The 15,312-nt window shown below is 45.8% G+C and overlaps 1 protein-coding gene across 1 annotated transcript in view; it reads right to left on the bottom strand.

Annotated features, from left to right (window-relative positions):
* Tmeff1 (transmembrane protein with EGF like and two follistatin like domains 1) overlaps nucleotides 1-14,150 on the bottom strand; it is an 83,218-nt gene extending 69,068 nt beyond the window's left edge. Inside the window, exon 1 of the mRNA XM_059254338.1 lies at nucleotides 13,944-14,150. Within this exon, the coding sequence (XP_059110321.1) occupies nucleotides 13,944-14,118 (175 nt within the window). The 5' untranslated portion in view covers nucleotides 14,119-14,150. The remainder of the gene's footprint in view (nucleotides 1-13,943) is intronic.
* Nucleotides 14,151-15,312: the final 1,162 nt, after the last annotated feature.

Raw genomic sequence — 15,312 nt, 5'->3', positions numbered from 1 at the left:
CTTCCCTTCATCTCTGGTTGAGTCCCAGCTCATTCCTCACAAGGCATATTCCAAGATGTTACCTTGTCTTCAGAAACACAATTTCAACGGCTTTATAATCACTGTCTATGTGTTACTTGTATTCAGGGAAAACATCCCTTTTCAGAAAAACACAGCCACCCAAACAACGGCCCCTCATAGGTAGTTTCAGCCCCCAAATAATGTTCTAGAACATGCACCCAGCTGCCAGCTAAGCAATCCCATGGCCCCACCTATGCTGAAAATTAAAAATATGGAAAGGTTAAACATTTACAATATCCCCTGCCTGAAACAGTGTGGTACAGCCATGGAATATTATATATCAATTTAAAGATTTATTTTATATAATACACAAATATTTCATAGTAACTATGTGAATGTTTAAATGAAAACAGAACATAAAACTATACTTACGTGTCATTATATTTTTATACCCATACAGGAAAACCCAGTTGGGAAAAAAATAAAAAATGGTGACAGCAACTGCTTTCCACCAGTTCAACAATGCGCGACTGTTCCCCTTTCCAGGTTTCTATAGTAGTCATTATTTAATGGTCGGGGAGCCTCAATGTGATTTCAAATCAAACCAGAGGCTGTTTGCGACATCATGGGCAAAACAGGAATGTGGGGGGTCAATGAGGGCCAAGTTCCCATGCTTGGCCTTTGTGAGTCAATGAGATAACATGTTCAAAGCATCAGTGCCTCCAACAAGCAGACACAGTACACAGCAAAGATCTGCCCCCTCCCTAGACGTGACTTCAACTCCCAACCCATCTGAGAGGCACCTCCAAAGACACAATGGCTGAAAATATAAGTCAGGGTAAATCAAGAAATAGATGTAACTGTTAAAGTCACGTTCCAGCAAACCATAAGAACTAGAAATTAAATTTTCTTTAACTTGTTGGCTAAATTAACATTATTATTACAGTTTCTATCTTTCTCTCAGGACATGGTGACAGAGAAAATGAACTTAGTATTCCATAATGCAAACGCAGTCTACATGGATATTAAAATGCATTAACAGCAGAGACGACTACAACTTCTCTAAGCTATATTTAAAGGAAAGAATCCGCACATGTGCCGTACAATGATCTGTCTCCAGTACTTTTCATGCATCCTGCACGCTACTGCCAAACTCCCTTTGCTAAACAACACTTTTCATCCTATCAGTCCCCCACCTCCACACCCGCATCTTTCCCCACTGCCTCCTTCAGTTCTAAATGCCTGTGTCAGGATGTTCCAGGCAAGGTGACAGAGGACAGCGCTGCAGGTTCTGATGGGAGAACAGACCTGAATCCCAAGCTGAGCAGTAAAAACACCCAGTCCCGGCCAAGGATGCTGGACCGCAATCCAAGGATGCTGGACCGCAATCCAAGGATGCTGGCCAGCAATGTTCTCTCCTTCCCTCCTGGTGCTGATCTCCAGGGTACAGACACTAGCTTGGCAAACGTGTGTTTTCCTCTCACAGATGCATAAAGTGAATCAATGATGGTGTTTATTAAAAATAATGATGACAAATCTCTACATTTCCTGACATGATACCTTTAGCTTTTTTAAAGGCTTTTTTTTTTTTTATGTGCAACATGCAGACTAGACATGTAGTTCAATGGTAGTGCAGTTACCTAGCATGCACAAAGCCCTGGGTTCGAATCCCCAGTGCCACCAAAAGTGTACAATAACTAATTTTTTTTAATCCAATTTTTTGTAATGTCTATAGAAGAATTTTTTCAGGGCTAGGGAAGATGGCTCAACTATGTAAAAACACTGGCCATGCAAGTGAGGACCTGAGTTTGGACCCCGAGAGCCCATAAAAACCAGACACACAGTCAAGCCTCTGTGATCCCAGCACTTCTACACTGAGATAGGAGATAGAGACACGAGAATTGCAAGCTCACAGGCCAGCTCACCTGGTGTACACGGTGAAAACACAGCAAAGACACTAGGTCTCAAACAAGGTGGAATGTGAGGACCGACACCTGACTTTGCCCTCTGACCTCCACAAACGAACCATGCCACACACAAATCAATGTGCGCTCACACAGAAATCTATGAAGTTCAATTCTTTATGGAGAGATCTGGAGTTTCTTTATTAGTCTGTTTTTCTGGAATATTATTTTTAGTTTTATGACCTTATATTACTTTTCAAATCAAAAATATTGTAGGCTATAATACAGGGAAGCCTTGAAAATACACTGAGAGAAAGAAGCCAAACACAAAAAGGCCACATAATTCAAGATTCTGCTTATATAAAATGTCCAGAACACAGAAAGTCACAGAAACCATGCCTCTGTGGCCATGAGGGGAAGGGGGGGGGTTAATGGGACTGGTGGTTCAGAACTACCACTGTGACTCAGGTTTCTCCCTGAAGTGATGGACATGTTCTTGGATAGGAGGTAATGATGATATTGGGCATATAAAACCCACTCAACTGCAGGTTTTAAATGGCAAAAAAGATATCACCCTTCTGTAAATCAGATTAAACCATCATGCTACTTAAATGGGGATCTGAGACAAGCACGAACAAGTACTACAATGTGGCGTTTAGTCTGGTTCCACCTCCAGCAGTCTCCCGACCTTCTGACTTATCAGCTGTGTGATCGTAGTAATTAACCACTCTGCAGAAGGGAGACAGGGCCTCTCTTAAGATGCTGGTAGAGGATTAAAGATACAGAAGGACCTTAGAGCAGCATGTAACATGCAAAATGCCACGGTAATATCAGACACTTCATTGTTGTTAGCATCTGTGCTGGGAAAGATATGAAAGAAGAGCATGGAGCCAACCATGAGCCAATATCCAGCAAACCTCTCACGGCCATTATACTAAAACCTTGGTTTTAGCCTCTTACCAAACGATTTCATTTCTAGAAAATTATGATAGAAAATCAAAATATAAAACAATATATGGAAAATCTTTTCCATAGCTACATTTTTGTTGTTGTTGCTGTTGTCTTTGGTTGTGTTTTGACAGGGTCTTGTGTTGCCAGGATTGTCCTGGAATTCTGAGGCTTGAGTGATCCTCCAGCAACAGCTTCCCAGTAGCTAGGTCCATCCACACGTGCCTCAACATCAAAACATGCTCATCTTTTCAAACACCAACCTAAAGTATCCATCTGTTAGGAACTAATTAAATAAATGACTGATTAAAAAAATTACACAGATATTACACTATGTGAAAGACCAGTGCTCTGGAGAGATGACTCGGTGGCTAAGAATACTTGTGGCTTGTGTAGGGGACCAGGGTTCAGTTTCCAGCACCCATGTCAGGCAGTTCATAACCATCTGTAACTCCAGCTCTAGGGGATCTGACACCCACACACAACCTCCATGGGTACAAAGACATACACACACACACACACACACACACACACACACAGAGAGAGAGAGAGAGAGAGAGAGAGAGAGAGAGAGAGAGAGAGAGAGAGAAAGCAAATAATTCATAAAAAAAAAAAAAGACCAAGACCCACCATGAAGTTAAAAAAAAGAAAAGCAGGATAAAAATGACACATGGTTAGACTCTCATTTTTCTTTGCGAGTGCATTTGTTTACATACATGTTTTAGGATTTTTCAAGTGCAGTTAATATACTGCCTCCATCAAACATTTTTCAAAAGTTAGTAAATCTGACATACAAATATTGGCATCTGGTTCTATTCCTAACCTCTGTCCCTTAGCATCTGTAACACTAAGTAGAAAAGGGGGTGGCCAGAACCCAAGAACTCACCCACAGAGACCAAAAAAAAGAAATCTAAAAAAAAAACAGACTGCAAATTGGCACGAGAGCGCATGGTATTAACTGCTTTAAAGGAGGGGGAAGACTTTTTGATAGGGTCTTACTGCTTTAAAGGAGGGGGAAAACTTTTTGATAGGGTCTTACTGTGTAGTTTTAGCTAACCTGGAATTTGCTACATTGACCAAGCTGTCCTCAAACTCACAGAGATCCACCTGCCTCTGTTTCTTGAGTGCCATGATTAACCATTAAAAAAAAATAAATAGATCTGAATAGAAATGAAGTTTAACAGTAAATGAAGTCACCTAATAAACAAAATGTATAGACTGAAAAAAGTTTATGACTTAAACATATAATTCTAAAATACAAGAGCACTATGCCAAGTTCGTAAACCCCTGATCTCTCTCTAGAGAGAAGCTAATAACAGAATTAATAGTAACGCATAAAAATAGTTCTGTTACATATTTAAAGAAGCTTGAATGGGTTGAAGTCACCACCTCACCAAACTTAAAAAGAACTTTAATTTTTTTAATCCATTAAAGAATCTACATATGTATGAAAAAATTTAAGATAACAAATATCAAATTGAATGAAGATGGCTGGCTGTAATAGAAAAGGGGAAATAAAAATGCTGAAGAGATGGAAGATGGGTGGGTCAGACACCCATCACTGCCACGCTAATCCAACCCTTACCTTTTGGTTGCCTTTTCTATAAAACAGGAAAGCTCCCACTGCCCCTCACAACCAGACCCAGGTCACTGAACCTCTCTACATTTCCCAGTGTCGCCAAGCTAATTAAGGTCACTCTGCTCATCTCCTTACTAGAACAGGGCTTTCTTCCTAAAATTCTAAGAACACTGACAAATACAAAGTTTCTTTTGGGGGAGACAAAAATGATGACAATGTTAACAGAACTGGGTATAAACTTTAAAAAGAAAAAGGAAGAGGGGGGCAGAGACAGCTTGGCATAGTGGTGTAAGTACCAGGGAGGTGAAATCGGTCCAGCCTTGGCTACACAGAGAGACCATGCCTCATGCATGTAAGTCAGTATCAGAGCACCTTGCCTGCAGGGTCCTCCTTCCCATCAGGCATCACAAAAACACAAATGGCAAAGAGCAGCACGCACATCCTGACTGATGATGTCAAGTGTGAATAGGCTGGAGGCCTAAGAGAGCAGAGTGATCCACATCCTACTGGGAAACAAATCCCAACTCAGAAAAACTAAAAGATAAATCCAGAAAGAGTTGGCTATTATAACCCGAGAAAAGGTATTAAAATGTCCTACAAAAAGTATAAGTTATAAACAAAGGCAAAAAGTACTACAAATTATGAGACAAAGTTTAACGTATATTTCCTAAACAAAATAACAAAAATTCCTATTGAAAGACCTATGTCATATGTGGAGGTTTCAATATGTTACTAATAGGGAGGCTGGGGGGCTGGCTCAGTGAGTAAAGAGTTAGGAAACATGAAGGCCTGGGTTCAGCACCCCCATAACAGCCAGGTGTGGAGGTGGGTATCGGTAACACTGCACTGGAGAGGCAGAGACCTAGCCAGCACAGCCTCACCAGTGATCCCCAGGGTCAGAGACCCTGTCTCAACACTTAGGCAGAAAGTGACTGAGGAGACGCTCTACATCCACCTCTGGCTCCACACACAGACTGTCCCTATGAACATGGACACAATCATACTATACATACACACACACACACACACACACACACACACACACACACACGAATGCACCGACTACTACAAAGAGGGAATTAGAAGCAAATGGCTCAGTGGTTAAGAGCACATGCTGCTCTTCCAGAGGACTGGGAGTTCAGTTCCAAGCACCCACATCCACAGGCTGACAACTGCCTGTAACTCCAGCCCCATGGGATACCACGCCCTCTTCTGGCTTCTGTGGGCACCTACATGCACGTGCACATACACACATAGAAACAAAAATAAAGCAGACCTTCAAAAACTAAATTAAATCTTTCCCTTTATGGGAAGCCAGTTTAGCAGAGCTAGATTCACAAAGAAAACAGAGACAGAAGGGCAGACAAATGGAAAATTGGTAAGAAAATAGCAAATACACAAAGTGAGGGTGACTACAGAAAGATGTAAGACCTCAGCTAGAGAATGTGGGTGCACTCCTGCAACTCCCCCTCCTGAAACTGAGAATTTTTAGTAAAATGAGAATTAACATGGAAACTGAGAAGACTTCTTTTCCTAGAGTGTAAATCTTTCATAAAATTTGTTTTCATACCATGATGTCAATATCCACCTACTTTTAATATACTCAAACCTAGAAAATCACCAGCACATTCTCAGACCATAACACAAAATCACTAAGCAAACTAACTAAGTTCATGTACTTTATAACCATAAGTGGGATGTAACCATAAATGCCTTAGTATTTAAAAAATGGAATGCAACAAATTTAGAAAGGAAAAAAAGAAAAGGCAAAGTGTAAAAAGAGGACGTGCCAAAGCGAAATGAAGAAAATGCAGGGAAAATAAATATGATAAGACTATCTTTAGGGAATTTTCAGGAAAATGTTATAACCAGATAGTAGAGTAAGTTTCAAAGATAAAGAAGAGGTGGATTCAAGAAAAGGGTTAAGAACAGGAAGAAGAAAAAAACCCGAGCGAAGCTTTTACCTCCCTGAAAACACTACACTGGCCACTGACAATCAACTCCTTCCTTTGGAAGAGTAAGGAGAGGACGCTAGCTTGGGGGTGAAGGGCGCAGCGCACAGCACACGGAAGGTCACACACAGGCCGGAGGGTGTGCAGGCAGGGAAGTGCAGACGCAGATCTCCATCCAACCTGGTGACGGTGTGAGAGGGAGGGTCCGAGATCTCGGCCTCCTCCAGGCCCTCGATCCCACATTAAGTGCGCCACTCATCCATCTCTAGGAGGAGAGATCCAGGGGCTCTGGCAGACAACACACAGGAAGCGAGCAGGCTAGCCGCTGAAGGACAATGAAGGTGCCATGCCTTCTCCGCTGACCCACTGTGGCTATTGTGGCAATGAGGGCCCTAAGTTGCCGGTATCTCCAAGTCTAGAGGAGGCTGAAATCCAGATTTCAACGGTTAACAACCAATGCAACTTTTTTAAACACCTTATAGGCTGAACAAGTGTCTCAATCTCCACATATTTTTTTTTTTTACCATACTGCCCATTTCTCCTCCAGGTCTTCCTGGCCAATTCCAGGCTTTGCTCTCTAAAACCACAAGGCCATGTGAACTTCCTCATGAGACTCCCATGTCTTCAGAACAACCTTTCAGATAGGCCTTGAATGCCTGCAACTGACATGGTGGCCACCTGTGCCTACCTTGTACCAGCATCACAATCTAGGGCAGTGGATTAGTTCCTGTCCTTGGGGCTGTAACAAAATACCCAACAGAGCAGCTTAACGAAGGATATATTCTGGCTGATAGCTCAAGGGTTCCATCTGTCGTGGGGGGGAAGTTCGGGCAGCAAAGGCTTAAGAGAGCTGTTCATGCGCGGTGGCGGTGGCGCACGCCTTTAATCCCAGCACTCGGGAGGCAGAGCCAGGCAGATCTCCGTGAGTTCAAGGTCAGCCTGGTCTACAGAGCAAGATCCAGGACACGCACCAAAACTACACAGAGAAACTCAGAGAAACTCTGTCTGGGGGGGGGGGGGGGGGGGGGCTGTTCACAGGCATCTCCAGTCTGGTGAGTGCTGGTGCTCAGCTTCCTTCTCCTCTAGGAAATGATGCCTCCCTCCTTCAGGACAGGTCTTCTTACCTCAATTAACCTAATCAAGATAATCCCAACAGCCAGGCGGTGGTGGCACACGCCTTTAATCCCAGCACTCCGGAGGCAGAGCCAGGCGGATCTCTGTGAGTTCGAGGTCAGCCTGGACGACCAAGTGAGTCCCAGGAAAGGCGCAAAGCTACACAGAGAAAATCCCAACAAGTACCCAGGAGCCTCTCTAACCTAGGTAACCCCTCACAGATGCCCAGGTTTGTCTCCTAAAGTGGCAATCGTTATTGGACAGCACAGGCAATCCTCCTGAAATCCCACCTCCACTTTCCCATCCTGTGCCTTTTCTAGAACCATTCCCTCAACCTAGAGATGCCCCTCCCAGCTCTCCTCAGATGTCTCATTTATTTGATTGTCACACCATTCTGCAAATAAACATGCAATGGGCAACTGAACTATGTCAGGTGCCATTCTAGGGACAGTGTGGTCTAAGTGAATAAAACAGACAAAAATACCTTCGATATGGAACTTATAAAGGAAGAAAAACAGCATGATGGACAATAGGGTGGAAGGGGAGAGATTACAGAAGGGGCTGAAGGCAGCCATGTCGGAAGGCAAATACTTGAAGGAGGTGAGGGGCTACAGGACTGGGACCGGAAGGTTCCAGAGGAAAGGAACAGCAACAGCAAAGGCCCCAGGGAAAAGCGCCCCTAGTGTTTCCAGGTGACCTTCCCCTACCGTCAAGGTCGGACTCAAATGCCCCTCACCCTAATCCCCACCAATTAGGGCTGCCATTCCTCAGCTCTGTTTGCAAACCTTCCTCCAGGCATTCTGTGCAGGGGGACCTCCCTTTCTGAAGGCACACCAGAGTGACAGGTGAGGAGGAACTGGGTGGTGCAAGGGGAAGGGGAAACTATAATCAAAACACATTGTATGCAAAAAGTCTATCTTTAGTAAACAATGATAGTTTTGTGTTAACCAAAGTATATAAACGTGCATTCACTTCCCAACAGCTCACCCAGACCTCTTCTCTGTATAGGACTCTGGGGAAAATAGTTCCCTGTTTTCTTCAATAAACCACACTAACAATCCAGTTACCTATGATGTTGTGTTCCTTTCGGGGAAAGCAGAGGTCTGAAAAATACTTGTAATGTTTCCTGGGGAATCCAAAACTGTTTCTGTTGTCTTGATCTCAAATCTAATTCATTCAAAGGCAAATCCTTTCCATCTCTTCCCTTTATCAAGTCTTTCTAAGCATTTTACAAAATAGCTTTTCATATCTGTACTTCTTAATCTGAGGAACAGTTATTAAATTACACTCACATGTACTGTAGGTATAAACAGGTTTGAGAACAAACAGACCTGATTCTTGGTAGGCAAGGGAAGTAAATAGCACACAGGTAAAAATGCAGCTGATGAAAAAGAGTTTTACCACCTGGACGTGTGTTGTGAACCTTCCTAAGTATAGAGATTGGCTAACTTGAGATGTCAAAATGAAGGCCAGGAGAAGATTTAAAGAGGTATTTCCATTCACCAAATAAGATTTACAAATGACCAGTATGTACATAAAAAGATGTTTAACCTCATTTGCCATTGGGAAAATGCAAATCAAAACCACACAGACACACAATTTCACACCCACCAGGATGGCTGTAATCAGACAGACAGACGCAAATGCTAGGGAGCACGTGGAGAAACTGGAACCCTCACGCATTGCCAGTGAGAATGTAAAGAGAACAGAAACTTCAGAGCATAGTTTTGCAGTTCCTCGGTAAGTAAAAGATAGGAGTCACTATGTGAGCCACCAACTCCATCCAGTGTACCCCCAAGAGATGGAGCAGCAGGAATGGATGCACAAATGCTACCACATCCATACGACAGAATACTATTCAGCCCTAAAAAGGAATGTAGTTCTAATACATGGATGAATGTTGAAAAGACCGTATTAAGTAAAAGAAGTTGTCTACAGTGGATGTCATAAGGTGTGATTCCACTTCCTTGTAGTTCCAGAATAAGCAAATCCACAGTGACCCAACACAGACTGGTCGCAGCCAGTGGCTGGGGAGAGGGGATGGTTGTCAAAAGCAGGTTTCTTTTCAAGATGAAAAAAATGTTACAGAATTAGTGGCGATTTTGTTACTATACTATTCTTACTGTACTTTTTTTTTAATTCTAATTAGTGTTAGTAGTCAATAAATGCTTACTGACAGGGTGAGAGGTAGATCCAGATGTACTAGTTGGAATTTCCAGCATGCATGTTTTGTAAGAGGATCATCACCCCTACTCTGACTACTCTGAGGGTAGGGATGGCCTCTCATATACTTCCCTTAATATCTGGTATGTAAACTACCCAGACTCACTCAAGGTTCACTAAGTAAATTAATTAATTAATAACCATATTTTATATCAGAGACCTCAAACAGTACACTAACTAGAAAACTCATTGTCTGTGCCCCAAGACTCTGAATGACCACTGACAAGGCCCTTCTGTTAACCTGACATTTACGCAGTCTATTTGTAAGGCTCTTACACCACATACCATCTAGAGGACCCACGTCTAACTTTCCTGACATTTTTTACACCCAGTTCAAATTCTCTGTCTTCTGTCTATCAATGAATGTGACTTGCTGGTCTGTGCTTTCTCCCTCTTTAATCACACTCCCTGATCTAGAAATGTTTCATATACTTAGCCTCATGTGTTTTTCCAAATACCCATAAAGCCCGCAAAGCCAAAAAGGACCACATGCTCCTATTACAAGTACGGGGGGGGGGGGGGGGGGGGGTAAATGTTATCTAAGGTTATCTAGTCTCTTGAGCTTAAGTTCATCTTCACAAATGTCACATAATGGCTACAATTTTTCTCTTTGGATAAACAGAGAGCTTCCTCATAAATTAGATGTTTAAAGGGTAACTATAAATAAAAAGATGTAAGATCAAAGAAAAAACAAAACACTAAAGCCTAAAGTCCGGAGTGAGTGGAGCACTGTGCAGAGACTAATAAAAAGAGCTCGCCGGGCGGTGGTGGCGCACGCCTTTAATCCCAGCACTCGGGAGGCAGAGCCAGGCGGATCTCTGTGAGTTCGAGGCCAGCCTGGTCTCCAAAGCGAGTTCCAGGAAAGGCGCAAAGCTACACAGAGAAACCCTGTCTCGAAAAACCAAAAAAAAAAAAAAAAAAAAAGAGCTCACACAGATGAGCCAGGCAAAGGCCTGCAGCTGAGGGAAGATGCTCCCAGGACCACACAGGCCGCCTTAAAGGAGCATGCTCCGAGCTTAGGACTCTGACGAAGGGGAGAACACCTAAGGTAAGTGGCATGCACCCTGAACAGCCACAGAACATAGAGCCCACTCCAAAATACATTTCCTGGGCAAACCAACCACGCTCAGTGATACTGAGAAAAACTTTCAGACCATACTTTAAAAATACTGCTAAATATTTACACTATCTTAATAAGAAGCCAGAAGACCAGAAATTAAAGAACACACACTCCATTTAAAAAAGGGGGAGGGTCACACAGATACAGAAAATTGTCATTGGGTAAACTTGTGACCCAGATGCTGGAATTTTCTAGAATGGGGGGGGGGGCGTTTAAATACCTTATGAAAGCATGTTCTATATATAGGGCATTTGCTTCTCCACTAGAATGGAAAAATGGAGAATGGCACAGTCTAACAAGATGGAAAATGTTGAACACCAAAAGCTTGAAAATCTATTAAACTCACGAAGGGGATGCACAGCTTGAAAGTTGGGTTAACTAACACTCAACAAACTTCCAGTAAAACCCTGCAGGACCCCATCCTTCCCATAATCTATATAACTTCTTTTGATTAAAAAAAAAATAGACTCATCTTCATATTTACAAATGCCACAAAACTCTGAGTAACCCAGCACATACAGCCTGACAGACTCAGACTCCATTAAAAATTACATAAGTCTGAAATAAGAGACCAAAGAAAAACAACAGGGAGTCCAAGGCCAGTATTCAGATTTTAAAGCTCAAATATACCCTACAGTTTACATGATAACACCAGGGTGTGCAATCTCAAGCTGTATTAACACATATGTATAGTGTGCCCATACTAGATTGCTACAGTTCTCAAATTTGTCAACTAACATGTGCATTTCCCTTGTGAATCTTTTCTTCATCCCAGACAGTTGTAACAAAAATCTGCAAATATGTAATGGAGAGATGGCCCAGACATTAGGAGAACTTGCTGCTCTTGCCGAGGACCTGAGTTCAGTTCCCAGCACCCACATGGTGGATAGCTCAGCTGAGGGGAATCATCTTCTCCTGCCCTCTTCTGGCCTCTTCAGGCTCTGCATGCACATAATGTACATACATGCAGGTAAAACATATAAAATAAAAATAAAATATTGGTTCATAAAAAAGAATCTGCATATATCATTTAGTTAAACTAGTTTTAGATCTAGAATATTATTAAAGTATACACTATCCCATGAAAACATTTGAACAGTCTAATTTATTTGCATTTATATCAGTGACAAACATTTCTAAAGGAAGCTGTTAAATCCAAGTCTGTTTTAATTTAAGAAACTAAGAAAAATCAAGCAATTTTCCCCAAATGCGAGCTATGCAGCAATGGCTATGGCCTTCAGATGAGCCCCTTTTCCCCACACCATGTGAGTGTCCAGTCCCCTGTGCCCTTTCTAAACACTTACCTATGCACTAAAGAATCCGAAAGAGCACACAAAAACACCCATCAACAAATACTATGCTTTGCTAAGGACAAATGAGGTTAGTCAACACCACACACACACACACACACACACACACAAATAACCATAACACACCACAAGTAAAATATTTTGACATAGTGTGATCACCTACAAATGATAACCATTATTTGCTGCCTCAAAAAAGCCACTCTGATTTACAAACAGCTTATATTCTTAGATAAAGACTGATTGCTTGCTATAAAGCATTATCTCATCCCAATGGCTATTAGAAAAATAGAAGAGATTTTATGGGTGGAAATGCTTTTAATGGATATGCCATTGTTAACAGTTCTCAAGCCCCTCCCCCTTCATAAAACTTACCATGTGAAAATTACTAAAAAGGTGCTTGGTGTTTGGGCTTCCCCCCCTTAAAAAATAAAATAAAATAAACCTAAACAGCAGGCCAGCATAAACCCTCTTGTCCCTAAATCACTGTCCCATAAACAAAGCCCCTTCCAGAACCCCCAGGGACAAGGCTGTCTGGCAGGCAGGCAAGCAGGCTCACAGTGGCTCTCAGGTGCGCTCTCCTCCCCACCTCAACCCCAGTTAAAAGAACAAGTGCTGGGCTGAGGAAGACGAAAGCCCAAGTGAGCAGGGGCTGGCTGACTAGGTCTGCTGGGCCAGCTGCAGGAGCACCTACCCTCCCCCAAAGAGAACCTGGAAGTCTCTCCTTGCCCCGGGGCCTGAATCTCCTGGCTCCTCAGGGACTCCTTCAGAAAGGATGGGGGAAGTTTTACTGCCCGGCCCCCTCCTCCCCGGTGTCATCCATTAAAACCCCAGCAAGCTCTTTGTTTCCAACAGCTGTGGGAGGGCAGGCAGCCTCGGAGAGAGGGGAGAGGTCACTCACTCCCTGGCTCCCCTGGCTGCCAATCTCCAGGCCGCCCTGCAAAACACACACAGCACCATTCTCTCTCTTTCGACACCACTTTAATTAACCCGGGGTTACACTAGCAACACAGGGCACTCTCTGAGACCTAATTACCTTTCATACCCAAATCCCACTCAAGATGACTCCCTAGCTCCCTCCCTCTGTCAAACTGGGTTCACTACTGGACTCTCTCCCTCCTAAAGACGTACTCCAGAGTGGATACCTGAGCCCCAGGCTTTGTCCATACACAACATACAAAACACTTCCTGGGTCCTCCTGGGACTCCCTACTGCCCAGATTCACAGTGGACAGTGGACAGCGCAAGCACCACTGCGCCCCTCAACCCAAAGGACAAACATAACCACTCCTTCCTTTTACCCATATGACCTCTCGGAGACCCCGGGTGCCCTAAGGAAGAACCCCCACCCACCCACCCACCCAACACATGGTCAGTCCTCAGGCCCTTATCCTCAGTCCCCCAGATCATCACCAACACACACACACACACACACACACACACACACACACACACACACACACTCCCCTTGAAGCCTGGCCGTCCTCCCTCCCTCGAGGCTTCACAACACTCAACACGCGCTTCCACGAGCACACCCACGATCACTGCTCCGCCTGGCGGAGCCTCACCTGCTCACCACGCCGCAGGGGCCGCCCTCGGCCGGCCACTCGACACCCACGGACTCACGCACGGCCACTCCCCATCCCCAACGCAGGTCCCCAAGCCCGCACCACGAACTCGCGTCCTGCCCTCGGCCCGGCTCCCGGGACTCCCCAGCACGCAGATCCACACCGGGTCCTCCCGCGGCCCAGAGCGGCGGAAGGGAGGAGCCCCAGGGGCGGGCGCCCGCCGCCCCTACCTGAGCAGTTGATGCTCTTGCCTCTGCCTCCGGGACAGTCCCCGCCACCGCCGGCGGGCTGGTTGGACGCGCGGCTCTCGGGCAGGCAGAAGGCGAAGAGCAGAAGCACCGACGTGTAGCCGCAGACGGCGAGCGGGGGCGCGGCCGGTAGCCCGAGCGGCGCCTGGGCGCCCATGCTGTCGCGGCCGCACGGCGGGGAGCGCAGGGAGCGGCAGGCCGGGCGCACCGGCCCCGCGCCGCCTCCTAGCAGCCGCGCTGCCGCCCGGGGCAGCCTCGCAGCATCCCCGCCAGGCCCCGTCCCTCCGCGCTCCGGACGGCCTCGCTGGGGGACCCCGGCGCGGGCGAGGGGCGCGGGCGCGCGAGGACAGGGAGCGCGCCGCGTGGGGGACACGGAGCTGGGGCGCGCGCGGGGGGGGGTGGGCGCGGGGCGGGGACGGGCACAGCCTCTCGCTCGCAGGCTAGCCTTCCCTTTGTGTCCGCGCGGCCGTCGCCGCCGCGTCACAAAGACCCCGGCCCGCCCGGTGAGGGGCGCGTGACGGAGCCGCGGGCGGGGAGGGAGCGGCGACCCCGCCCCGCGCACACCCCCGGCGCCGAGCTCCGCCCCTCCCGGGGAGCCATTGTTCCTGAGGCGGGCGGGGGCGCGGGCCGGGGTCGCCGATCCCTCCGGCTGGGCTGGCCGGGCGGTGCCGAGGATGCCCGCCGAGAGCGCTCCGGGACCCGAGTCTCAGAAGCCCTTTGTGAGCCTTTCCCACGCGCCTTCTAACCCTGCACGAGCTCAGGTGGTCTTTCGTGTGTTTTCCAGGTGGAGGTAAAGGCAAAGGTGACTTGTCCAAGGTCAGTCCCATCCCAAGAAATGGGCAGGATCGGGATTGGTACCCGAGTTCTCACTCCAGCTGTGCACTTCTCCAGGGGAATGGCTTAATCCCCAAGACTCACCGGACCACCGGGTTCCTGGATAACTACATCCCCTGGCTGAATCTTAAAAGTGCCTTACCCTTTCCACACGTAATAGCAAAGACTTAGAGCGGATTTGCTATATCCGAGGCCTAGAGGAAGCTCTTAGCCTGCTTTCTCTCCAGTTCTTTTTCACAGCCTTACAAAGGAGTTTTCATTCTGATCTTTCCCAAATGAGGAAGTTGAGACCGAGAGTCTCCCAGCGATCTGGCGCCCAGGCCCAGTGAGTGCTTTGCGGGTCTGCCTCCCCTTGCTAGGTGATAACTTTACTCGGACACAGGCAGTAAGATCACAGGCCGAATTCTTGGAAATTTTCTGCTTTTTTTTTTTTTTTCTGTCTATTACGTTACCCACTTCAGAAGGAATTTTAGAATCCCATTGTAAAATTAAGAAACATGCAAAAAAAAAGCCACTC

Source organism: Peromyscus eremicus, chromosome 2 (assembly GCF_949786415.1).
Source record: "Peromyscus eremicus chromosome 2, PerEre_H2_v1, whole genome shotgun sequence".
Lineage (NCBI taxonomy): Eukaryota > Metazoa > Chordata > Mammalia > Rodentia > Cricetidae > Peromyscus > Peromyscus eremicus.
The sequence above is the reverse complement of the archived record's forward strand: the minus strand, read 5'-3'. Positions and strand labels throughout refer to the sequence as shown.